This window comes from Engraulis encrasicolus, chromosome 13, assembly GCF_034702125.1.
Source record: "Engraulis encrasicolus isolate BLACKSEA-1 chromosome 13, IST_EnEncr_1.0, whole genome shotgun sequence".
Lineage (NCBI taxonomy): Eukaryota > Metazoa > Chordata > Actinopteri > Clupeiformes > Engraulidae > Engraulis > Engraulis encrasicolus.
Window position 1 is genome coordinate 45717042 of NC_085869.1, and position 27500 is coordinate 45744541.

The 27500-nt window shown below is 47.1% G+C and overlaps 1 protein-coding gene and 1 pseudogene across 2 annotated transcripts in view; one reads left to right on the forward strand and one right to left on the reverse strand.

Moving 5' to 3' along the window:
• The window catches only part of tanc1b (tetratricopeptide repeat, ankyrin repeat and coiled-coil containing 1b), a 208350-nt gene extending 198258 nt beyond the window's left edge, over positions 1-10092 (forward strand). The window contains exons 23-27 of one of the 2 annotated variants that reach the window (XM_063214044.1): positions 66-198; positions 2468-2559; positions 4282-4428; positions 5267-5367; positions 6139-10091. In XM_063214044.1, coding sequence (XP_063070114.1) covers positions 66-198; positions 2468-2559; positions 4282-4428; positions 5267-5367; positions 6139-7819 — 2154 coding nt within the window. In that variant the 3' untranslated portion in view covers positions 7820-10091. Of the gene's footprint in view, positions 1-65; positions 199-2467; positions 2560-4281; positions 4429-5266; positions 5368-6138 lie in introns of both variants that reach the window. The other variant, XM_063214043.1, reaches the window with a different exon arrangement.
• Positions 10093-11244: 1152 nt separating this feature from the next.
• LOC134461251 (WD repeat, SAM and U-box domain-containing protein 1-like) overlaps positions 11245-27500 on the reverse strand; it is a 26548-nt pseudogene continuing 10292 nt past the window's right edge.

Genomic DNA, 27500 nt, shown 5'->3' on the forward strand with positions numbered 1-27500 from the left:
CTCTCTCTCTCTCTCTCTCTCTCTCTCTCTCTCTCTCTCTCTCCCCCATCCCCCTATTCTCCCAGGTGCATTTCCTGGTGGAGCGTGGGGCAGTGATCGAGCATGTGGACTACAGTGGCATGAGGCCTCTGGACCGGGCCATCGGCTGCAGAAACACCTCGGTGGTGGTCACCCTGCTGAAGAAAGGAGCCAAGCTCGGTAAGGAGACACTCCGCAGGGTCCTGCTTCTCCTCTGCTGCTGCTGCAGCCTATAGGCTATGGGGACTGGGGCCGGTGTGATGTGACTCTCATGTGCTCTGGGAAGTAGATATTTTCCATTCTCGGCATCTCATGTATCAATATTTTCTACGAGTTGCCCAGTGGGAAATACCACAAGGTGTGCTTCCCATGTCTGCTTTTGGTACTTCGCACAGCACATGAATGGACCAGAAGAGTCCAGTGCACTGCATGCTGTATTGTTTGTGGAAGTGGATGAATGGGTGTTTGTGCTGTATGTGGACTTGCCATTGTTGTCCACGCACTGTATCTGTGCTCTGCAAGAGGCTTTCAAGCATCAGGACACTGTGTGAGTTGCGCGAGTGGGCTTTCACACTTCCTGTTGTTGTGGTGAGGTTTGATGGAAGAGTTTGCTTGCCACGTTTGTTGTCTCTGCTAATGTGAAGAAGGCTTCTAGCTGTACCTTACACTCAGTGACCATCCAGGAATGCACATCATCAAGACGTAAATGCTGTCTTTGACTGATAAACTCGTGATTTCCTGCTTTTGTGCTGAAATGCGCATCTGATCTTGAAGTATTGCAAAAAAAGAGTTCAACTTATCAGTATAGAAGCTGTAATTACAGGCCAGCTAAAAGTGGCAGCTTATGCCAAAGAATAGACTGTGCAGCGTATGCGTGTGCCATAAGAGAAGCGGCACATTCATTTTGCATCGCCACCTGTCCCTCCACAAAAGCATCTTCATCCATCCAGATGGCATCATTAATGATCGAGCAGAAATGACAAAATTACCATAAAGATCAGGGAGGACGGGGTGCAGCCCATTTCATTTAGATTTTATTCTCCTGCCTTTTGCGCCATTACCTAACAGCACAGTTGGTTAATTATAAAGATGCATCGCCATAGGAATGGACAACGCTTTATAGCCCAATTATTATGATTATTATTATTAAATGAATGATTTTATTGAAGGGGACCATGACATCTTATCACAAAAAGCCAGATGTTCGACTTGCAGAGCGTGCCCTTCAATGCCATTCAGGAAAGGTGCCACTCAGGGTGCCATTGGAGTTGCTAAATCATGTTATGATCAGGCAGGCAGGCAGGCAACCTCAGCTGGCACACTAACGCCAATCATGGCCCAAGATGACACACAAGGAGAAAGTCTCGTGTTGAATGGCGAGGGTTATTCTATTCCCGTCTGCGGTGTAGTGGCTGGATCATGTGGGCCTGGACTGGAGGAGCTGTGGCTGGTCTAGTCAGTCAGTCCTCATGCTGTGTAATGGGCAGAGCGTGATTTCACTCCAGACCCGAGCTCCCTAATTGGCCCAAACACTGAGCTCAGATGCTAATGTGGAGGCATGCAGCCGTGAGGCAGAATACCCACTTTTACTGGTCACCTGATGCTAAAAACACATTTTTTTTCTGAGGTGTGTGTGTGTCTTTGTCTGTCTGTCTGTCTGTGTGTGTCTGTGTGTCAGTGTGTCGCGTGTTCTTCTCTGGCGTGGTCTCTGCCTCTTCTGCAAATTCTCTGCATGTGACGTGCACGCCTTTAAATGACATTCCCAGGTTGCCGGAGGTAGCGAGCGGCAGTTTGTAAGATATTATCTGGGTCACTTATGAGAATAGGCTGACCGCTCCTCTTCCCTTGCCTGCCTGCCTTGCTCTGCAGAGCTGGCGTATTATTGATAGCTGCATGCCTGATTCTGGCACGGAGTCATCAATCAATAATCTCTCCTTTTTAGTCCAGCGAGGTATTGAGTTTTTTTGGCAGCGTTTGTCCTCCTGGTGAATGGGGGCTGCATGTCACTCCTGTATATTCCCTGGACTCTAAAAAAAAAGAGTCTCTTGTTCTCTTGTCTCTCTGCATGTCTCCTTTTGTTTGTTTCCTTCCTGCCTCTTTTTTCTTTGTCTCACTATTTCTCTCTCTCCTTAACTGCTGTCAATAACACCCGCTCTAAAAGGCTACCGAACATCTCCTTATGATCGATCAGGTACAATCTTTAGGTAACTTTACTCCATAACCAATTTCACAGCAAGAACATTTTTGGCCCGTCTTGAGGCTACGGCTGGACGCACCAGTAACCTGTGGGATCTCTCTCTCTCTCGTTCTCTCTCTCTCGTTCTCTCTCTCTTTCTCTCTCTCTATCTCTATCTCTATCTCTATCTCTCTCTCTCTCTCTCTCTCTCTCTTTCTCTGGCTTCTTTTTCCTTCTCTTCTTCTTCTTCCTCTTCCTCTGGTGGTTTCCCAGGAAACGCTGCGTGGGCCATGGCGACGTCCAAGCCTGACATCCTCATTATCCTGCTGCAGAAGCTGATGGAGGAGGGCAACATGCTCTACAAGGTGAGGGGACCGTGCTGGGCCTGGCCATGCACTATATTAACACATTCACTCCATTGACTCCCACCATGACCCTGGAATTCATCCTGGACATTCCCAGGCTTTCTAAACAATTTTCAACATTTTTTGAACAGCCACAGAATACTTTGTGTTTTGCACTACAGTAGGAGTGAGGCAGGCAGGCTGGCAGGGAGGGAGGAGTACAGTGCTTTTGATCAAGGATGGCTACCGCCTCTACAATGTGAGGAGAACACAAACTAGCTGTATTGTACTGTGCCTGAAGAAAGGTGGAGTGGAGGGAGGGAGGGAGCATGCATTACAGTACAGCAGCTTTGGATGTAGCAGGGCTACCATCCAGCTGGGCTGTCGTGTACTATGACCCTGCAAACACACCAGCTGCAACAAGTCACGGGACTGTGTTCATAGCAAGAGACACGAGCGATAGAAGCGACAAGAGTATAACTGAGCCAACACATTGGCGGTGACAACAATTAGTGACAGAGAATCGCTGGGACTGTGTAGCAAGAGCGACACGAGCGATAGAAGCGACAGAGTATGGCCGTTAAAAGCAGAATGCAAGCATTCAGACATTCCTATTGGCTGTGGCTGCTGTCGCCGAACTGCATCATAGCTCATTTGCATAATATTCACTGAGGTCCCACTGTTCCTCTAGTCGCCCAAATCCCGTTTGTCTCTTCTGTCGCCAGCGTCCCAATACGAAATCAATTGCTTCCGTCACCGGTGTCGCTGAAGTTGCGTCTGGTCTATTCGTGCCATGACCGCTAAACGCAGCATGCAAGCATTCCACCGTGTGTTTGTGCCATGAAGAGTGAGGGAGTTGAGTAAGGGAGGAATGCTGTGCTGGACGAGGGAGGGAGAGAGGAAGCAGTGTAGTGCAACTGCAAGGCCATTTTTCACATCAGTTTTTCGGTTTCTTTTCTTCCCTCCCATTCTTTTACGTCAGTGGAGGGTTTTGGTTGTCAGTGAGCTATAACTCGTAGTGCAATCTGCGGGTACATTAAATTCCCTTTCAGCTTCAGAGGGACAGGCACAGTACTTGTTTGAACTCGGAACAATTATATGTCAAGCAGACCGCAGAAAAGGACGTTTTATTTCCTTGTCTGATCTTGGCACTCCGTTTGGCCGTGAAGAAGTAGTCTTGGATCGCTGTGATCAACTTTGCAAGCCGGCAAATTGTCCCCCTTATCATCAAATTGAGTCATGGTGGCTTTGATTAAAAGCAAACTTTAATTTAAACGATTGTCATCTTAGCCGCTCAATAAAAGGCAGCAAAGATGAATGACGGCGAGGACTGCCATGATTGATCCCTGACATTTAAAGATTGAATCCAGTGGCAGAAAGGACAGTCCACTCAGGTAGAACACAGATTGATGGATGAGCAAGGGCTGTGTTTGTGAGTGTGTTTATTTGTGTGTGTGTGTGTGTGTGTGTGTGTGTGTGTGTGTGTGTGTGTGTGTGTGTGTGTGTGTGTGTGTGTGTGTGTGTGTGTGTGTGTGTGTGTGTGTGTGTGTGTGTGTGTGTGCGCGCGCGCGTTTGCTAGTGGGAGCTGTTTTTTTGCACAGTGATTTATTTTTGTCTCACACATATTTTTTCCCCTTTCCCCCTTCTTCAATCCCTTTATTTTCCTCTCTCTCTCTCTCTCTCTCTCTCTCTCTCTCTCTCTCTCTCTCTCTCTCTCTCTCTCTGGCTCCATCCATCCCTCAGAAAGGGAAGATGAAGGAGGCTGCTCAGCGGTATCAGTACGCTCTGAGGAAGTTTCCTCGTGAAGGCTATGGCGACGACTTGAAGGCCTTCAAGGAGCTGCGCGTGTCTCTGTACCTCAACCTGTCCCGCTGCCGCCGGAAAACCAACGTGAGACTCGACTTCCTTTTTTCTTTCATCCCATTTAGCCCTTTCCGCCTTCACAGCAAACTCCTCTCTCCACAGCCCCGGGATCCCTGTCAAGAGGCAGCCCATTGCTATGCTGCCTGCGTCTGTGCTTTTTCTTAAATGCTGTTGGCAAAGAGGTAGAAAACAAGTCAAGTAGTGCCTTAGTGCCTAAACAGCAAGAAGCCCCCTGAAAAACTATTTGTATTCCATTGCATTTAACAAAATGCGGAGAGAGATGTGCAAAATAAACAGAATGTGCCGACTTCATTCAAACAAAACTAAAAAGAATGACCTGTGCGCTTTAGATAGATTTCTTTTTTTTTCTCCCCCTAAAGTTCAGAGTAATGCACTGGCTTTTTAGATGTCCCATGACACTCGCAGTCAGCCAAATTCCATTTAAATGAGCGTGATTGATGAAACAAGCAATAAAACTGCTCAAAGCTCCGAGGAGCAGATTGAATCTATTAATTAAAAACACCTAGCGCTTTGAAATGAATTAGAGCGGCGGCGCAGCCGTCCAGTTGAGCGACTCTGATTGAGGCGTTAATGGCGGCGGGCAAACCGCGTGGAAATGGCCTGCCGAGGACTCATAAATAACAACCTTGTTAGCAGCCGTTTCATACACGCATCAGCCCTTTTTCTGGGGAAAAAACTGCATGAAAAATTGTTGGTGAGGATGGGGCGACTGACTGGGAGACTGAATGTTTTTTCTTTTCATGGTTGATTTTTTTTTCGTGTGTTTCATTCGCAAACCAAAATCGTCGAAAGCTTTACTTTCTTTCACGTTTTTTTTTTTCCTTTTCTTTTTGCTTCCCCACAGGATTTCGGGATGGCGGAGGAGTTTGCTACAAAGGCCCTGGAGCTGAAGCCGAAGTCCTACGAGGCCTATTATGCCCGGGCCAGAGCCAAGAGAAGCAGCAGGTAAGAACGCCAAGCACCAGGCGCAGCCGGAGACTCCAGACTCTCATTCTACTCCCCACACACACACACACACACACACACACACACACACACACACACACACACACACACACACACACACACACACACACACACACACACACACACACACACACACACACACACACACACACACACACACACACACACACACACACACACAGCTACCGCTACCACTATAGCCCCAGTAATGAGCCCACGGTGCTGCTGGAGTTTCACTGCCAACTAACCTCCTACTGCTTAACATTTTGTGCTTGCTCACTCTAGCACTCTCTCTCTGACTCTCTTTCTCTCTCTGTTTCACTCTCTCTTACTCCATTTTCTTCACAACTTTGTTTTTTTTCCTCATTTCGTCCTCTTTCTTCTCTTCTGCTTTGCATGCTCTCTCTCCCTCTCTCTCTCTCTCTCTCTCTCTCTCTCTCTCTCTCCTACTACATTTCTTCTTAATATAAATTTAAACAACTCTTCATTGGTTATGATTTTTTAATTCATGAGTACATGACCATAAATATCTTGCATCTCGTATGTTTCCTTCCCATTCCTCTCTTTCTTCTCTTCTGCTTTGCATACTCTCTCTCTCACTGTCCTCTGTCTGTCCGTTCTCTTCTGTCTGTCCGTCTGACCTGCACCATCTCTCCGACTACATTCCTTGTAAATAAATATGACTAAATATAAACATGTTTTCTTCTCCTTCCTCTCTCTCTTGTCTTCTCTCCGCGTTCTGCTCTGCAGGCAGTTTGCGGCGGCGCTGGCCGACCTGCACGAGGCCACCAAGCTGTGCCCCAACAACCGGGAGATCCGGCGGCTGCTGGCCCGCGTGGAGGAGGAGTGCAAGCAGATGCAGCGCGCCCAGACCAAGCAGCAGCAGCAGGGGGCCTGCGGGGGGCACGACTCGGACCACGAGGCCCCCGAGCACGAGGACGCCGAGCACGAGGACGATGACGACAGGACGGCCGACATCAGCCTGGGACGCAGCCTGGACGTGCACCACCATCATCACCACCACCACCACCAACACAGCCGGGACAACGATGCTGACGACGACCACAGCCCGTCTGGAGACAAGAGGGGGGAGGTGTGGGCGCAGAGCGCCTACTCGCTCAACAGGGGGGCACCTGAGGCTCGGCCGCCGCCCCCTCCCTCCACCTCGCCCCCCGCCACCAGACACAAGTTCCAGCGGGAGGCTCTAGCCCAGCAGCAGCAGGGTCCTCTGGTGCAGCCCACCAAGCAGGCTCAGATAGTCAAGACCAACCAGCATATGAACTCTCTGCAGGCGGGTGGTGGCCGGGCGGCACCGAGGTCCCAGTACGCCCCGTCCAGCCCGCTGCCCAGCCGCCACATGTCCAGCGCGCTGAAGCCCGGCCCGGGCATCGACATCAGCCCCCTCATGCCCCCCGCGGACGAGCCGGGACCCAGCTACGCCGACCGGCTCTCCCTCGCTGCCGCCTCCTCCTCCTCGCACCACTGTGACTCCGAGGCTCTGCCTCCGTCCCAGCTGTACGCCTCGGGTGCCGCTAAAGGCCCAGACAGGCTGTCGGCCCACTCCCTGGACGCGCTGTCGTCGGGAGGAGCAACTGGCGGCGGCGGCGGTAGCGGTGGCGTTTCCCCGGAGCTGCTGAGGGAGCCGTCGCCGTGCGGCATGACCACGTCCACCACCAGCGGCAGCTGCAGCTCCCAGGGCGGCAACATGCGCGTGTCCAGCTCCACCAGCAGCCTGGCCTCCAGCAGCAGCCTCTCCGACAGCGGCAAGCTGCAGGGCCCCGACGTGCGCTCCAAGACCACCGCCGCCACCAACACCACCTCCTCCTCCTCCTCGTCCTCGGAGAAGGCCAGCAAGCCGCTGCCCACGGGCTCCGAGTACAAACCCAGGCCCTTCATGGGCATCATGGACAAGACTGCTCGCTTCCAGCAGCAGCAGCTACCGCCTGCTCCTGGTCCTCCCCCTCCCCCACCGCAGCAGCAGCAGTACCCAGGCCACCCTCCCCCAGGACGCAGCTGGCAGAGCCACTCCTCCGAGGGGCTGGTGAGCCACAGCATGGCGGCCCTGGGGCTCCAGACGGTCAACGTGGAGATCCCCTACTCCAAGCCAGGCAGCCTGTTCCACCAACACCAACACCACCACCACCATGAGCAGCAGCAGCAGCTGAAAGGGCCTCCACCTCAGAGCCTGTGCGCCCCATCGTCGTCATCCTCATCATCCATGGGCATGCATAATGGCATGCACGCCAAGGAGTTTGCGGAGCGCTTTGGCCAGGTGGCCAGCTGTTACAAGGAGTCCAAGCCAGCTATGGCCCTATCGCATGCCGCCTATATGGACAGCAAGACCAAGCAGTCTGGCCTGGCTCGAGACAACCCCGCCCTCCATGTAGCCTCCATGAAGCCAAAGCGATCCTTTATCGAGTCCAATGTATAGACGGCTTTTTTTTTCTCCCTTCTCGCCCACTGGAAGTTTGTGTGTATTTTTGTTCTTTCAAATCTCACAAACAGAGCTATTTCAGGGTTTGGGTTTTTGTTTTTTTGTTTAGGTTACATTTTTCATTTTTACTCATTTTTTTAAACATCAGCTTTGCATATTGTTTTGATTGTAGGCATCAAAGCCAGTAGTTACAACTTTTTTCAATGAAATGGACCAGAGGCGGCCCTAACCTACCGGCTGTGATTTTGGACTAATTCGGCACATTCGGTTTCTGTTACAGGACTGAAAGCTTGCTCTTACTTGGCCAAGCTGGACACTTTTGAGCTGACCCATTCCTCTGCACTTGGAAACGCACAACTGAACTGTGCCATCATAACTTCTCTGACTTCTTCTGGTCTGTAAATCTCAGTGTGGTGCAACATCATCAGTGATAAACTGACCTCTGAAGCTGAACTCGTCTGTCCTTTTTGAAGACGCATTTTACCCTGTGGGATGATAACATGAAGATTTTGACTAATGCCACCTTCTAGACCAGTTTCTGGTAACAATGTATCACTCTAAAATGCTCCTGCCACACACAAAGTTGCCACCTGCCTTTCAGTGGATCCGGTCATCATTCAGTCATGCGAGGAGGTTGAACTGAGCAAAGCTGTGGATGTCACCAGTAGTTAGGGGAACTAGGGCTGTCTGTTGTTACCATTGTTAGCTATTAGCAAATGGCTATCATACAGTTTCTAAAGAATAAGTGACAACTAGGCAACTAAGTTTTCGCTTCCTTGTGGTAAAATATAACAGCTGTAAATTTAGAACACAGTTTACGGTTGAGTGGCTGGGTGAGTTTTATTACTGTGTTTAATTGTCAGTTGTTGGCAAAAGTTGACTTTGCAAACGTTTATATCACCCCTCCTGCTAATGGGCCGTGTGCTCCCATGCAGGGAAAATGTTCAGCTTGCCTGCCGAGCACTTAAAGATCACAGGCTCCACACAGACACACAGCGTCAAATGAAAAGTACTGTACGTAGGAGGATGTATTTCAGAAGTGCAGTTATTCAAAGTCCCCCATGTTATTTTCCCAAGGGAGACTTTCTTCAAACAAGGAAGAAAAAACCTAGAGTAACACCTGATTTTTTTTCTTGTTCACTTTTCTTTTCTTATTATTTTTCTTTTCTTTTTGTTCAGTTTTGGAGTTGCTCCCTGTTCTCCGCAGGTCTGTACAGTGCTGAAGTATTTGGGATAGGTCATGAAGAGAGGGTAAAGGGTCAGGTGGACTTGTATGTCAGGCCTGTTGCCCTAAGCACAGACGTGGGGCCGCACCCCACCACCTAACTAAAACAGTGATGGCACTTTACTAATGAACATAAGCCTTCGAGTCGAGTGCTTACACTACATGTACAGATACGATTCAGGTGTGGGGGTTGACCCGTGTGTATAGGAGTGTGTGAGTGTACGGTGTGTGTGTGTGTATTTGTGTGGCGTGTGAATACGTGTGTGTGTGTGTGTGTGTGCGTGTATGTGCTCTGTGAGCGGTGCTGTAGTAGAAGGACAACAGGTGGACAGTAGAGGTTACTGGAGACGGGCATTCCTGTGTTTTTTTGTAAGAGGGTATGCATCCTCACCCCTGTGTACATAGCAAAACAATAATGTATTTTTTTGCCCTTCTTTTAAGTGAAGGCCTGTGTCTGTGTAATAATTGACTTGTTCAGATTATGTGTATTTTGAGTTCTTTTTTTATTTTGGTTTTGAGGGTTGGTGCCATTTGAGGTTCTTAAAAAAACAGCATATTTGTTTGTATGTTTGTACATGACATGACATGACATGAAGCTGCCCTTATAATGTTTCAGAAGATCGGTTCCTCTCTGTATCCGCTTGTTGTTGCTGTCTAGGTTAATTTATTTACAGCGCCTATGGCTTGGTAATTGTAAAAGCAATATATTTTATATAGTTATTTTTGCACAGCTACTAAGACATTTTACAATAAGCTCTAATCAAGATTTTTTTTGTTTTGTTTGTTTGTTTGTTTCAACGTGCATGCCACAGTTGCAGTTTATAAAGAGAAAAAAAAGAGTTTTAAAAAAACTATAATTACAAAAAAAGGCTATTGGGTTGAGGGCCATCGGTTCTATTTTAATATGTATGTTACTTGCAATTGTTGCCATGTTCCCAGTATTGTGAGCTGTTATTATCTGTAATCACATACTGTAGTGGTGCATTACTGCCATACTCACCAAGGGGAAATAAATTCCACCGTTTAAAATCGAATCCTTATTTACTGCCTTTTATTTACTGCCGTTTACAGGAAGCCTATGGCACATGTACAGTACAGCTTGGTCACACACTTTCAAGTTGAACACAGCAGTGGGTAAAAAAAGAAACTACTGGTTATTCTAAGGTCAGCAATTTCATTGGCTCTGGTTCAAAATGTGTCACTAAATTGCGGAATGTACATTTTTCCCAAGCATGTGGTGTGCTGTTGGAGAAATGGGCCTTAAAAGCCTTTTATACGATCATACACGCAATTATGGATCGTTCCATTTCAACCTTCAGGGATTTAATTGCAAAGCTGTACAGCTGTGTTCTGCCACCCCATGTGAAGTAGCAGCTTTTTAAACCATACCCTCCATACATCCTGATGACAAAGAATCTAAAATTAAACAGACAGAAAAAAAAAAAACATATTTCCCCAAAATGACCAATTATTCTTCATTGCACAGAAGTACTTATTGTGTCAGGCACAGTGTGTTTCTGGATGACATTACATGACAGTCTATGGGCTCGCTGACTAAAGTTCTCTGTCTCAAATGGCACACTTGTGTCAGTACACTGACATCTAGTACATACTGTACACAGTGCACTGAGGTCTTTCGTGCATAGTGTCGTGGGAAAGTTTGGACTCTATACACTACGCTCTTACTGGAAGTGATGGGCAAGTATAGCATTAGCTTGACAAAATATATGTATATCACACAGCTTCTCGTGCTTGTATTTACATGTGCTTTAAGTGTGCCATTTGAGACACAGTAATGGGGTTCATTCCATGGTGGCAGCAGGCAGTGTGTGTGCTGCGCTGTCAGTAGGGGGTTAGATGATTCAGTGGCATGTGCAAGTGGCATGCTATGTTTTAGGTTGGTTGAAAACACATTCACTGACAGGTAAGGTTAGGAATGAGTTTTGGTATAGGCACAGTTAGGCATGTTAATAGTTTGGTGGACACACATTGTTCACTGACAGGTAGGAATGAGTTTTGGTATTGGCACAGTTCGACATTACAAACATGGCGGTAGTAGCCTAGCATGACCAAGACTAGTCACGTGACCGCACATGGTCAATATAGCCTTCCTTTGGCATGCTACTTTCGCATGCCACATGCCACTAAATCCTCTAACCCCCTCTCTGTGCTGTGTGTTGCTCGGGGTCCCTGGGTGGCTCTGAAGGTCACTGGGCGGCTCTGGGTGTCACTGGGTGGCTCTCCAGCGTGCGATGGCCATTTTCAGCATCCTGTTGGGGGTCAGCATCGTGGTGTGCAGGGGCAGGTTGGTCATGGGGCTGCTGCGCTTCTTGGACCCGATCCAGCCCTCAATCGCCTCCCGCTCATACGAGAAGCCATCTGTCCACCAAGACAACAAGGACACACACACACACACACACACACACACACACACACACACACACACACACACACACACACACACACACACACAGAGTTGTCTTCTTGTCAATTGTCCTCAGACTGTACACATTTGGACAGGGATACTGCATGTCAAAAAATAAAAATTTGTATGTAATTTAAAAAACATTGTAGTAATAGCCAACCCATCTGAGGTGCTAGTCATTGCATTGCTCATTGCTTTTCTATCCATTTATTTACCGTAGGCTAATCGTTAGGTACTTGGCCTTTGGATTGGATCAGAAGGTTGCAAGTTCATCTTCATCCATGGCTGAATTGCACCTAACCCCACACAGGGCAAGACACTGTAACCTATACCCTGTAATAACTACCGGCAAATCGCTTTGGATAAAAGCAACAGCCAAGTGTAATGTAATATGATGTTTCACCACGCTGACAAGATCCTAAGTGGGGTTTTTTTTCCGCCAACGACTGATAACATGTTGCAACATACAGTGAATCTGACACCCAGGCAGGGGACTAGTGTAGGGAGTCATTAATAAGATCAGACAACACCTCATCCACATGCATCACTACATGTAGCCTATGGATCCTGCACCCCAGCCAGCAGCACGCTGTCATGCTGTGAATTTTTACAGTAAATTAGCCCGTTGATGTTGTTTCTCTACATGTTACTTTGTTGAGTGTCACCATTTCCACTAGCTGCAATCCATAATGCCATCTACCAATATACACCGTACATGCAGCCTAGTAGGTATGACTGGAAATGAATATTGCCACTGAAATGTTTTCATGATAGTTATGTCTGACAGAGGACATGAGTAAATAGTGAATACTGTGAATCAAATTACACAAGGTGCATGACGATAATGTGTTCTTGATGCTGGCAGACGGATAAAATGAAACGAGATGCTTTGTATCAATCAAGATGAGTGTTTTTCCCTCTACATTCATCTGTAAAACATGTATATCAAACACTCTATGCTGTCCAATCCTCCAAGACTGCTACAATATCATTTTAGCGAGCACACAAAGCAGTTTGCTGTTCTGAGTGGCCATGTCTTCAAACTACTGAAATGTACCATCCTCTCATCCTACCAGTGCCAGTTAATTATCAACACATTTTGGCCTGAGACATGGAGACATGAAGAAAAGACCTCAGGCAGAAATATTGTGCTCAAAAAATCACTGGCATCCCTTGCAGTGTGTCATTTTCTGAAATTCTTGGAGACATGAGCATGCAGTGACCAGCACTTCAAAAGAAACTACCTAGTGTATGTGTGTTGGTACTGTATCTCCTTCAAAACACTGCAATAGTTTGCAACACATTATTCCCACCAGTGCCATTTTGTGTTTAATGATATCAAATACAAGTACACTATATTGCCGAAAGTATTAGCTGACCATTCTTGACTCGCATATGAACTTAAATACCATCCCATTCCTTGCCCATAGGGTCAATATTATGTCAGGTCACCTTTTGCAGCTATGAATTACAGCTTCAGCACACCAAAACATGTTGGACAATTCCATGCTCCCAACCTTGTGGGAACAGTTTGGAGCGGGCCTCTTCCTCTTCCAACATGACAATGCCCTAGTGCAGTGGTTCCCAACCTTTTTCTTAAGGGACCCATGTTTTTACTATTGTAAGCTTTGGTGACCCAACCACGCGAGCGCCCGCACGAGACGGAGTCACAAGATGCCCTCCGTTTCCTGCGAAAACTTCTTTTAGTTATTTTATTCCTCAATTCGTCTTTGGTCAAATATAGAATAAATGTTTAATGTAGCACTTACAATTTGTTGCTTCTATGCATTTGTTAGTTAAATGCTTTGTCTTTTATTCAACATGGGCTATATATATTTAAAACGAAACCCCTTAAAATCAAGAGGGCTCCGCGACCCCCTGTGGATCTTTGGCGACCCATAAGGGGGGTCCCGACCCATAGGTTGGGAACCACTGCCCTAGTGCACACAGCAAGGTCTATAAAGACATGGATGACAGAGAATGGATGAACCTGAGTCCTGACCTTAACCCAATAGGGTTGATTCATCTTTGAGATGAATTAAAACGGAGACTGAGAGCCAGGCCTTCTGGACCAACATCAGTGTGTGACCTCCAAAATGCCCATAAACACACACCCAAAAGGGTTGAAGCTGTAATAGCTGCAAACAACTGTAATAGCTGTAATAGCTGTGGACCCACATCATGTTGAAGCCTATGGGTTAGGAATGGGATGGAGCCCCATAATGCAGGCTGTTCCACCAGTGGGAATGCTGTAATAGTCATTGAAAAGTCAACTACCATCGTGCTACACTACTATAAAATAAAACAGGACCTTTAGTAATGCCACTATGGCTTTGTCATTGCTGTTCTGGTTACAGTAAATGTATAACACTGTCTTAACGGGTTACGGTCGAATGTGAGTCAAGGCATGTTAGTGAATACTTTTGACATATAATATACAGAGTACTTGTGCTGTGTGTTGGCTGACCTGCTGCGATGACGGGGTCCTTCATGAGCTCCTGGGTGATGGGGCAGAGGAACTCATCTGGGGCAGCAGAACCCACCAGAGATGCCCTCAGCTCCTCCACCTTACGCAACACCTTACCACGAAGACCCACAGACTCTGACAAACAGAGAAAAGTAAAGAGATAAGAATGGATGGAGAACAAATCCTCTCCAAAAAAGATATACAGTATAGCTCATGAAGGAACGGAGATATACAAGTACACCCGTCTCCAAAAGAGTTGTCACCTATCCATCTGTTTGGAATAACAGCTAATAACCTGACTTTCAATTAATCACTTGGCTTCAGAAGTCACTCATATGAAAGCTACAACCCTCCTGAATAAAAATGTATGTACAAAAATAATTGTCATGCACCAAAGAAAGATTGACCCTTTAATGAACACAGACAGGGCAGATTTTCACAAGACAAAAGTTTTGTCGCCTATCGCCTATCGTGATTCAGTGATTAGGTATGACAACTGATCTGCGTATTTGACGTGTTTTGAAGTGACTTATCTGCTCATTTTCACATTACATGTATGTTCGATAGGCGACAAAACTTTTGTCTTGTGAAAATCTGCCCTGTCTGTCTTCAATAAAGGGTCAATCTTTCTTTGGTGCATGAAATTTATTTTTGTACATACATTTTCATTCGGGAGGGTTGTAGCTTTTATATGAGTGACTTCTGAAGCCAAGTGATTAATTGAAAGTCAGGCTATTAGCTATTATTCCAAACAGATGGATAGGCGACAACTCTTTTGGAGATGGGTTTATACAGTGAGAGTAATAAGTATTTGATCCCTTGCTGCTTTTGTTGGTTTGCCCACTAATTGACATGGTCAGTCACTTTAATGGGGGTTGTATTCTTTTTGTGACTGACCATTTTTATTGTTTTCAACGTTCTACACAAACACATGAACATCCCACCCATGGGCCTCCAAAATGTATTCAGATGCAACCTTGGTTTCTTGCCATTCCAAGTAAATGTACTTAACTACTCTGTCAAACCATTTTAAGTAAGAAAGTGGGACCTCAATAGATGGTAGCTTTATTCTAACATGGAGAGTTTTTTCTGGATTTTCTTTTTGATACACCTACCATAACAATTATAGGCTGATCATGTCTTTATTAGAACGCAAACCAACAAAATCAGTCAGGGATCAAATACTTGTTACTCTCACTGTATATACTGTGTATACATGATACAGTATATTGGATGAAGAATGAAAGCTCCAAGAAGAAACATAGTTGCTTCCAAATCAACTGTGGATAAAATGACCTGAATGAATGAGAATCTTTACAGACGAAGGTTAAAAAAAAAATGTCTTGAACAATGACAAAGGTCATACTCAATGTCACAGGGGCGCTTATCGTATGGCGTGTCAGGTGTGGTACGGTAGAGAGCAACATGCTGCATTTGTCTCCAGTGGTTTCTCTGCATCGGAATCAACATTCATCCTCGCAGGCAGACGGCAGTCGGGATGATTCACAAGCGCCGCTTTGTGGAGGCACACACATGAATGTCACCCCAGAGACTCCTCTCCTCTCCCCTCTTCTCCTCACCTCTCCTCTCCTCTCCTTTCATCTCCTCATCTCTCCTCTCCTCTCCCCCCTCCCCTCCTCTACCCTCTCCTCTCCACCTGCAATAACCCTGTAATAGGCCCAGTGTCCCTTCCCTGTCTCACCCTGTCTCCACCAGAGGACAAACTGGCCTCTCAGGAGAACACCATTTAATATATAAGACCAGACTCTGAGCATACAGGTGGGGCGGCTCGGCAGAACACATTCAATCAAGCAGCTTAATGCCAGATAGAGTGGAGTAAATATTTCAGGCAAAAGCAAAGAGGGGGGCTTGAAGGAGGAGGTTGTGTTTTCTCTTGAAACACACCAAGGGAGTTACCTGTATTAAAGTGCCCAGCGTGTGCAAATAGCACTGGCTGGCTGCGGGAAGCCAACAGTGGGGACAAAGGGGACAGTTGTCCTGGACCCAGGGAAAAAGGGAGCCTAGAATTGGGTCGTTATTACATTATATGTCTTGGGTCAGGGGCCCTTTAAGCTGGTTTTGTCCCGTGCCTGGCCAAAGCTATTAGCGACCCTGGCTGGCTGGATGGCGCAGGTGTGGCGCAGCAAGTCTCTCCGCGTGGGAGTCGTGACTGGCAAGGCGATGAGACCGGATATAAATATATACCTATAATATGTAATCGTAAAGCTGGGAAATGCGTCTGTTTGTCCAGATAATGCCCTGACGGATGGCTTCCCTTAGGTCCTCTCCGCAGGGAGGCTGGCTGGGCTGGACAGGGCTCATTCTGACCAGGCTTCCCATCGCCATGGTGGATGATGGAGCCAGATTCGTGACAAGGGTTAGGGAAGGGAGGGTGTGCGTGTCGTGTGCGTGTGCGTGTGCATGTGCACGCGCACGCATACGTGCATGCGCATGCCCGTGTGTGTATGCGCGCGTGTCCGTGTGTTTGAGGTGGTGGGGGGTTGAGAGGGGGGTTAGGCAAACAAAGGCTGCGCTTTCAGAAGTGCGAATGATCTTTTCAATCAAACCACTTCTGCCCAGCTCTCCACACTCTTTCATTAGGAGTGCGGTGAGGAGAGGAGAGGAGAGGACCTCATCAGTATTCAGCTGGCAGCAGACACTCACCTCGCTCTCCTTTACTCTCTCTCTCTATCTCTCTCTCTCTCTCTCTCTCTCCTTTACTCTCTCTCTCTCTCTCCTTTACACTCTCTCTCTCTCTCTCTCTCTCTGTTACTCTCTCTCTCTGTTACTCTCTCTCTCCTTTACACACTCTCTTTCTCTCTCTCTCTCTCCTTTACTCTCTCGCTCTCTTTCTCTTTCTCTCTCTTTCTCTCACCTTCTCTCTCTCTCACACACACACACACACACGCACATACACGTAGAGAGAGAGAGACAGGCTGAGTGATGAGAGAGCCGGGGGGGGGGGGGGGGGGTGCACACAGCTGTGCTGGTGAGGAGCAGCATCACGTCCACACCACCAGGTTATGATGACTTCACCGTCTCAGTAAATTTAATTAATTAGCAAATGCCTGCCAGTCCCCAGAGGCGCAGAGTGGCCCACAGTCTAACGAGATGGAGGGATGGATGGGGAGAGAGAGACGGAGGGGTGGATGGAGTGATGGCGATGGTGGAGGTGGGGTGGGGTGGGGTGGTGGGAGAGGAGAGGAAATGTGTTTGAGCGGTGATTGGGTGATGCAGTGTGTGTGTGTATGTGTGTGTGTGTGTGTGTTGCCAGGCTAAACCTGCCCTAATCAAAAATCCAAACAACGCTGACCGGAGGTGCAAGGGGCTAAGTACTCTCCCGGCACTGGCTGCAGTGACAGCTAAAACACTCAACGGGCCAAAGAGGGGAATCCTGATCCCATCCATCTGTCTGTCCATCCATCTATTGGGGCAAGTTGCTATTAATAGTAACAGGGGGACTCGAAAGGCACTTTTCCACATACAACCCAGCCGTGTCGTGCTGAGTGGTGTCCAGCTGAGTGGTGTCGAGCTCAGTGGTGTTGTTGAGTCTGTTACCAGGAGTATGGTTGGACTTACATTTTTGGCGTTGTCACGTAGCATTATTTACGTAGGTTAGTTTAGTTGAGTAACGTAAGACCGACAGATATCTAATCTATCGGTTCTAGGCTATACACACTTTGAGCGACATCATACTTGGATAAAGCAATGTTGATTTCTGCCTTTGATTTTAATATGAAAGTTAAGTGTCAAACTAATGAGAAGTCTAAGGTAGTTGATCGGGTAGCCGCCATGATTGTTTTTTGATTCACCGGTACAGGCGAGCTGATGCACAGCATTCTGGGTAGCAAGCAGCGACAGAACCCGCTCAGCTTGCTTCAGTCGGCTGAAAAAACGAGGGCTGGATTTCGAGCTGTACCGTACCTCGACAATGGAAAAACAATACATTCCGGCCTAGTCATGCCGTGTCGAGCTGTACCGGGTAGAAAACGGGCATTGGAAAAGGACCTAGAGAGTAACAAGAGCACTGGAAGAGTGCAGACCTCCACCATCAAGAAAATGTAATCAGCTTGAGTCAGTTTTCACTTGCAAGCTGTTTTGCAGTCCAACCCGAAGTAACAGGCAAAAACCATACGTGTGTGTGTGTGTGTGTGTGTGTGTGTGTGTGTGTGTGTGTGTGTGTGTGTGTGTGTGTGTGTGTGTGTGTGTGTGTGTGTGTGTGTGTGTGTGTGAGACAGAGGGGAGTGCGAGAGCCATTCACCCTGATCAGCTGACTAGTGGTGCAGTACCTCTTCCGTCCTGCTCGACGGGAGAGAGCCGTCTCTCCAACATCTGCAGCAGTGATTGCTGATTCCAATGGTGCTGTGTTTACCCACAATCCTATGCTGCACATTTGGAACTCTTTGCACACCACCAGCCACCGACCGACACGGCACGGCACCGGTGAATGACAACGCACATGTTGGGTTCCTCTCACATATTGGGTTTCTTCTCTTTCTCTCTCTCTCTCTCTCTCTCTCTCTATCCCTCTCTCTCTCTCTCTCCCCTCTCCCTCGGGTCTTTATGAATATTTCATGCTGGCACACGGCCAGAATCTTATTTATTTGATGCAAGCGGCACAAGAGAGAGAAAGAGAGAGAGGCCTCCTCTCCTCTGAGGATTGATACGTAGCCGCCTCTGACAAGAAACACAACTTGTAAGCTGATTTATAAAGCAGTGTCTGCTGCACATACCTTGAAAAATACTGCGCTACAGACGTGAAAACAGAGAACACTTCTCTCTCTCTCTCTCTCTCTCTCTCTCTCTCTCTCTCTCTCTCTCTCTCTCTCTCTCTCTCTCTCTCTCTCTCTCTCTCTCTTTCTGACTCTCTCCACGCAACTGCGCTCTATTGGTTTCACTAAATCAAAGCCCTCACGCTGCAGAGGCAGAAAACACTCGATCGCTTACACGCAGTCTGTTCGTCGTCCTTGGCGAGCTGACATCGCGCCACATCTAAATCAGAAACTTGAAAGGTGTGTTTGGGAATGAGTTTTTGAGGAGCGAGGCAAACTCTAATTACATTTATGGCTACAGGCACTCTGCTGGATGCCACTTCTTCGACCCTCTACAGGTTAGACGAGAAAGACTCAGAGACAGTGCTACCGAGGACAACATTTAAGCACAAACGCGCATAAAATCATTTTGATCATCCCTTCTCCCTGCCATCCAAATTCCAGGTGGCTACAAGTTTACACAATGACAGCCAGGAAGTCAATAGAGTTTGTTGGCAAGTTTGTCTCTTCCATTGAAACTTCTTCAGTTCTAACTCTGATGTGAGAATGAGAGGGATGTAGTTGTCTCTGGAGAGTGAACCTGTAGGCCTGTGGTTCTCAACCTTTTTTGAACAAACGCCCCCCTTTACCTCACCATAAGCCTGTCAATGACCCTGTTATTATTAAAATATAAAGCAGTAAAAACGAATGCCCCCAATGGCAACTGAGCATCCGCCCTCTCAGCTGTATCCCTCTCAACGCCCACCCAGGGCTCCCTAACGCCCTAACGGGAAACTATGCATCGAGGGGCGTTTGCGTCCCCCGATATAATTTTAACGTTATGTAGTTCCACATTTCACATTCAAATATGACATGTTTCATAAAGAAATCTTAGAAGCTATATGTGTAGTACAATTAAGTTATATTATCAGGTGACCTAGCGAAGGTGGGGTCTGTGGAAAAGACGGCTGCCTTTACATAATGTAGGCCTAAAGTACAGGGAGAAATCCTGGTTTGTGTTTATAGTATAGCCCTTGGAGGACTTTATAAAATTTGAAGTGGCCCTTGAACGAAAACGGTTCCCCAGCCCTGCCCTGGATTCATTCGTTTTACAAAACCAGAGCCACATATCCCAAATGACCAGGTAATCCAACCAGGTAAACCCAGGTTATTTGGAATATTTGGCACTGGAATGTAAACAAATGAATTCAGGTTGGCCATCACTGATTGGACCCTTGCTCTGTCCCCAGCCCTCCTTCCTGATGTTGTTGCGTGCCAGCAGCTCAGTGTATTGCTGTGTATGTGTATGTTCATAATGTTTTATGGTTTATGCCCTTCCAGGGACTGCAGATTTAAAATAGCCTGGAGCTAACTCTGGTACAATGCAATGTGTTTAATTGTACATGGTCCCTAATAAATTAAAATTGAATTAAATTGAGGGCTGTCAATGTTGCGTGTCATGCAGGTGCTGAGCAGTGATGTGATCACATTTTGGTTAATTCACATCATGTCCGCATCAATGATTTATTTACAGTACACATTTTATCCTCTGAGGTAAATATTGCAGTTATAAATGGTAGTACTTTGGAGCACATGACTGGACCCTACCGCCAATTTGCCCTCAAGTTCCTCTGAGTGTGGACTCGACCCATGCTGACACGTCCCCCTACCCTGCCCTGACACTAACAACCTCCCCTGACAGCCCTCCTCACCTGTGTGCAGCTCGTTGGCCAGCGTGTCCTTGGTGAGTGCCAGTAGCTAATGGGCAGCCGACATCCGCAGTGTGGGTGGTGGTGGTATTGAAAACAGTGGTGGCAGAGCATTGCTGTCGGAACGGGTGACAAACTTTTTTGCTTACCACCAGCCATTTTGGCTAGTGGTTTCCCTGACTCACTAGCCATTTGGCCTCTTTACTAGCTATAATTTTCTTAACCATCATACCACCATATCTGCGACTGAACACTCCACCTGCACTACTACATCTGTGACTGAACTTTCAACCTGCACTAACTCAAAACATACACATGCACACACACACACACACACACACACACACACACACACACACACACACACACACACACACACACACACACACACACACACACACACACACACACACACACACACACACACACACACACACACACACAAGCACACTGCACTTTCTGCACTAAACCCAAACATACACACACTGACACACAACTCATACTCACACACATACACACACACACACACACACACACACACATACACAGGTACACACACACAGACGCACACCGTGACCGCACTTTCTACCTGCACTAAACACACACACACACACACACACACACACACACACACACACACACACACACACACACACACACACACACACACACACACACACACACACACACACACACACGCACACAAAACACATACAAACACACACACACACATACTGCTGCTGGTGTATTTAAATAAAAACCTTTTTTAATTATTTATTTCTTCAAATGCTACTATTACTATGTCAGAACGCTATAAAAGGACTTTTAGGAAAAAGAACAACAAAATACCTCCTCTTAATGTATGTTCTCTACAAGTCTTCTGTTGTCCAGTCTTGCACTTTAAATGTCTGTATGAGCAATGTCTACGTCCATACTGTCTATGTCCATGTATGAGTACTGTCTATGTCTATACTGTCTATGTCCTTACCTAGATTAGTCTATGTCTGCATGGGAGAGCAAGAAACGCAATTTCAAATTCTTTGTATGACCAGTGCATGTAAAGAAATTGACAATAAACTTGACTTGACTTGACTTGACTATAATATTTGCCTAATATAATAGGCTGTCATTATATTATATTATATTATATTATATTATATTATATTATATTATATTATATTATATTACATTATAATATATTATATTATAATATTTGTAGAAATATTTCACTTAAGTGTCACTGTCATTGTGTAGGCTACAGGATAGTAGGTCTACAGTGTAGGTGATCTGCCAAGAATGCCATTTGCTATACAGTATATTGGAGGCGTCCTCACCGACGTGTAGCTCGTTGGCCAGCGTGTCCCTGGTGAGGGCCAGCAGCTCTGGGCCGTCCATGTTGTGTGTCCTGAAGGTGGTGAGCAGCTCCCCCAGCCCCTCCTCCTCCAGCCAGGAGGCCACGTGCTCCTCAGACCAGTCGCTCACCAGCAGCCTGGAGTGACCTCCTCCTCCACCTCCTCCTCCTCCTCCACTGACACCCACACCTCCCACGCCACCAGGCTTCCTTCCTGAGCAGCACAAAAACAGGAAAGGCTTCCATCACTAACTACCACACGCACACACACACACACACACACACACGCACACACACACACGTACACACACACACACACACACACACACACCAAACACATACACACACACGTACACACACACACACACACACACACAAAGTAGACACAGACATGGACACACACACGAACACACAGACACATGCACAGAACCACAAGACGTGCTGTTCTGTTCCAGTGGGACTTATCAGATTGCTGCAGAAATCTCTCTTCCTCTACATTCCAAGCCCCCCACCGCCTCGTCTCACCCAATACAAACAATTACACAACACTCTCCCACACACACACACACATACAGACAATTTACAGACTTACACACATGTAATACACACACAGGATACGACAGATTTCTCCTCTGGTCCTGATACCACACACAGTGAAATGAAGAGACCCTCTGCTGCTGTTTTCTCAGACCATCCCTCCTTCCCTTGCTTCCCACCCTCCACACTCTCACTCCCTTCTCTATCTCTCCCTCCCTTCTCTCTGCAATCTCTTCTCTCTCATCTCCATCTTCCTCTCTCATCTCAATCTCACCCCCCCCCTCTCTGCCTTGCTCTATTCACTCTCATCTCCATCTCTCTGCACTCTCTCCCTTTCCTTCTCCATCTCTTCCTCCCTCCCTTCTTTTCTTTTTCTTCCTCCACTCTCTTCACTCCCATCTCCATCTCTCTCTCTGTCTTACACTCTCTTCCCCTCATTCTCCATCTCTCTTTTCCGCTCTCCCTTCCCCCTGCTGCTCTATTTCATTTTGCGTGTCGTTTGTATATTTATCAACTCTGCCTAACCCTCCTCCTTCCAGACTCATTCCCCCTCCTCTCCTCCCCCCCCATTCCTTCTCATTCCTCCCCATTCATCCTCCTCTCCTCTCCTCCTCCTATTCCTCCACCTCTCCTCCTTATTTCTCTATCCGCTGCCAAATGTTGCCCCCTCCTCCACCCCTCTCTTCACTCCTCCTCAGGCCGTGCTAGCCGGCAGTTAGGAGCCAGCTCGTTCCCATCGCCCAGGCCCCGCACCGCGACCTTCACGCGACTTTGTCTTGAGCTAACGTTCATTTTTCAGCCCTCAGCCGAGATAGAAAAAAAAGCTAAAGACCCCACAACCACATCACACACCCACAACACACCCTATCCCATCCCAGGCACCCCACCAAGGCTGGATGGCTGGCTGGCTGACTGCTGTGGTGGAGAGAGGAGGATGGGGGGGGGGTGTCTAGGCTTAATAGTGGCTCAACATATCACTACCTCACCATGCTCCATTCCACCCCACCTCACTCAGGTTGGATGGCTGCTGCTGATTTTGGGGGGAGAGAGGGGATAGTGTGGGGGTAGAGTGAGGAGAGGAGAGGGGGGTGGTGGAGGTGGTGGAGGGTGGAGAAGGCGGAGAAAGGGTGTTGTGTGGGGGAGAGGGGGTAGTGTGGGTGCAGGAGAGACGGGTAGTGTGGGGAGAGGAGGAGAGAGGAGGAGAGAGGGGGATAGTGTGGGGGATGGAGAGGCTAGTGGTGGCCTAATGGCAGTGCTGTTGTGTCGGCGTCTTGCCCCTCCTCGGCTGCACGTCATTAGGCAGCTGAGTGATCGTGGCCCTGGTTGCCTGGTCGTCTTTGCTCTGCACTGCTCGCCTCCTAGAGGTACCTCTCATTAAACGGCCAGCTTGTTTGCTTTCCCAGCGCCGTATGCTATCGCTCTTCCTCTCCTTGCACTCCTCCTCCTGCTCCCTTTTCTCCAACACCATCCTCCTCCTCCAGGTCTCCTTCACTCCCTCTTTCACTCTGCAGCTTTCTGTCTCAGCCTCTTCCCCTCACCCTCCTGCTCTCTCTCTCTCTGTCTCTCTCACACTCTCTCTTTCTATCTCTCTCTCTGTCTCTCTCACACGCACACGCACACGCACACACACACACACACACACACACACACACACACACACACACACACACACACACACACACACACACACACACATACACTTAATTCCAAGAGATGCTTCCTCTAATGTGTGCCCTGTTTATTTTTTTTCCTCCTCACCCCTTGGCTGATCTCTCACAGGTGCGTCTGCTCGTACGAGAGTGATGCTTGGCGCATTCCGTGAAAACACACTTAAGAGCGAAGATGAAGGTGTTTTTTATGCTCCATCACGGAAAGCCATTAAATCATTAAAAGGCGAGTGTCATCTTATCGTGTGTGTGTGTGTGTGTGTGTGTGTGTGTGTGTGTGTGCGTGCGTGTGTGCGTGTGTGCGTGCGTACGTGCGTTTGTGAGTTTGGTGAACGAGGAAGTCCTGAGGAGGAGGGAGTCGAGGCCGGTTATCTAAAAAACATCTCACAGCACTAAACTAAGGCGTAGTTGCTAAGTTCAGCCTGGTTAAGGATTCAGGGTGCAGTTCACTGGCAGAGAAAGGCTCCCAACCTGCTCCTGGACCTACACTATGTGTGCATTCCAATATGCAGACTTGCATCCTTCACTTGTGCATGTGGCCTCGAACCACACTGACAACAGCATTGTATTTCAATATCTCGCAAAAGCTCAATTATGAAGTCATTTTCTCATTTGCAAACTGGATGCTGAATGAAGAATAGTCTCCCAAAAGTTGTTGTGGCAAGGCTGACAGCAGGGAAACGTAATTGTTTTCTCCACGGATGTGCGGTCAGCAAAACGTGAGGCCACAAGCACAAGTGGAGGAAGGGAGTCCACATATAGGAATGCACTCTATATTGCCAAAAGTATTCACTAATGAATTGACTCACATATGAACTTAAATACCATCCCATTCCTAAACCATAGGTTTCAATATGATGTCTGTGCACCTTTTGCAGCTACGTATTACAGCTTCAGGATACCAAAACATTTTTGACAATTCCATGCTCCCAACCTTGTGGGAACAGTTTGGAGCGGGCCTCTTCCTCTTCCAACATGACAATGCCCTAGTGCACACAGCAAGGTCTATAAAGACATGGATGACAGAGTATGGTATGGATGAACTTGACTAGCCTGCACAGAGTCCTAATCTGACCCCTAGGCTGTACAACATCTTTGGGATGAATTAGAGTGGAGACTGAGAGCCAGGCCTTCTGGGCCTACATCAGTGTGTGACCTCTCCCATGTGCTTTTGAAGAATGGTTAAAAAATTCTATACATACACTCCTTTCCCTCGTGGATAGCCTCCCCAAAAGAGTTCAAGCTGTAATAGCTGCAAAAGGTGGGCCAACATCATATTGAACTGTATGGATTGAGAATGGGATGGCACTTATACTACATATATTACCAAAAGTATTCAATAACCTGCCTTAATTCACATATGAATATACAGTATCTCTTCCTACTCTCTGTCTCAAAGTTCGAAATGCGTCTTTATCATCAAATACCACTTTGCACAGTGTCACTTGCTTCTCTTCCAGCCTTGAACTTGAACTCTAATCTTTCGCAACACTTACCAATTTTTTTAAGCTTAAACTCAGCTTCAATGCTTCAGAGCAAAATTGACGTACATGGTTAAGGGGAAATATAACAGATTTGTTCAGGTTTGGGACTCATTAATGTTTTTAGAGGGATGAGGTTTGTCTGGGGTTGTGAAGCCTATTATCTTTTTTTCTCTAATGTTATTTTTTTACATTTCTCTTTAAGGTTCTTAATTTCCAGATTATATTTTTACTGACTGACTGACTGACTTACTTACTTACTTACTTACTTACTTACTCATCTTTGGAGATTGTGTCTATTAATATGTCTGTTTTGTTCCTGTTGATTTGTTTAGTATGCTTGCTTTGTTAATTAAGGGGAAAAAACTCCTGTACACCAGTAATGCATGCCTTGACCAGTGGGCTAGTAGCAGTGACTATGGGGGATTTGGCTCTGCAGTCTCCAGTCCTCTCTTCTTCTCTTCCTCCTCACTCGCTGGCTAGTATGAGACCAACATTGACCTATACTATAAAGCTGGTTCAGGTAAATCATCTAATAGAAGAGCCTGAAGTTCTAATTTTGTAAGAAAATGAGGACTCCAGGCTCTTCTATTGGACGATTTACCTCTTAACTTCAGCTGGTTTACTCCCGAACCAGTTTTGTAGTACAGTATGAGACCAACAGATGTGGGAGGAGGATGGTATACTGTACTGTATGTCAGTGGTTCTCAAATGGAACAGTCTTAAGTTGGGACCCACCATTTTCCACTCTCATTTGGTCGCAACCCAATTATTTTTAGCGACACTCGAATGACTGGTTGCACGCTAGTAGCTACTATCTCGGATAAACATTCTGATCAATGAATTACGATTTTTTTCTTACACCACGGCTCTGCGACCCACCCATGACGATCCGCGACCCACTTTTGGGTCGCGACCCACCAGTTGAGAAACACTGCTGTATGTTACAGGGATAAGGGGGCTGCAGCAGTCTCACCTTGGCACACAGCAGCTGCTGCCTCAGCTACAAACACAACAGAAGAAAAAACAGAACCAGAGATAAAATGTCAGGAGAATTGATGGTGAGAAACAAGCGGCATGATTTGATGGAAACACTGCATGCATAAGAAGGTTTTATCTTCGTGATAATACATGTGGACAGTAATGGCACTTTGAGAATGGCATGAACATGTAGAAGTTCAGAAGACAGCGCTTAATGCTGGCCGAGAGTATTTCGAGACAACATGCGGATGTGAGCCTTCCAAAAGGGAGAGAGAGAGAGAGAGAGAGGAGAAAAAATGGGGGAGAAAAGAGAGAAAGACCTGTGTGAAGCGCCAGGTCAGAGCACATTTCACAATTAATGAGTCTGGAGTTAGTTTCTCTCCTCTCTCCTCTCTCTCTCTCTCTCTCTCTCTTCATCTCTTTTTATCTTTCTCTCTCTCTCGTACTCTTTTTATCGCACACTCTTTCTGACACACATCTTTCCCGCTTTGAGCCACTCCTTCTCCCCCAACTCTCTCCCTCCCCCAGCTTGTCTTTGTCTGTCTTCCTCACTTAGTATGCAAGCAAGTACACACAGTGATAATGAGACTGTCTGACTGATGGGCATTAGTGCACACACGGAACAAGATGGCACACACACACACATGTACACACATACACACACACACACACACACACACACGCACACGCACACGCGCACACGCACACGCACAAACACACACACACACACACACACACACACACACACACACACACACACACACACACACAGCTAAACTAAGATAAACAGCTGCAGCAAAGTGCTGGAGCATCAGACCTAGTGTCCTAGGGGAGGCTGTGGAGATGGGATGGGATGGGATGGGATGGGATGGCTGGGGTGACTGGATCAGATTCAACTCTACTCTTTATTGTCACTGTAGAATAGAATATACAACAACAACACGTGTGCACTGACGGGATATTTACCTGTATACTAGTTCATTAGGACACTAAGTACAGAGTGTTAGGTATGCAGCAGGTATTTACGTAAGGGTTAACGTTCGGCGAGAAGGTCGCTACCGTGGAATAGCAGCACGACAGAGAG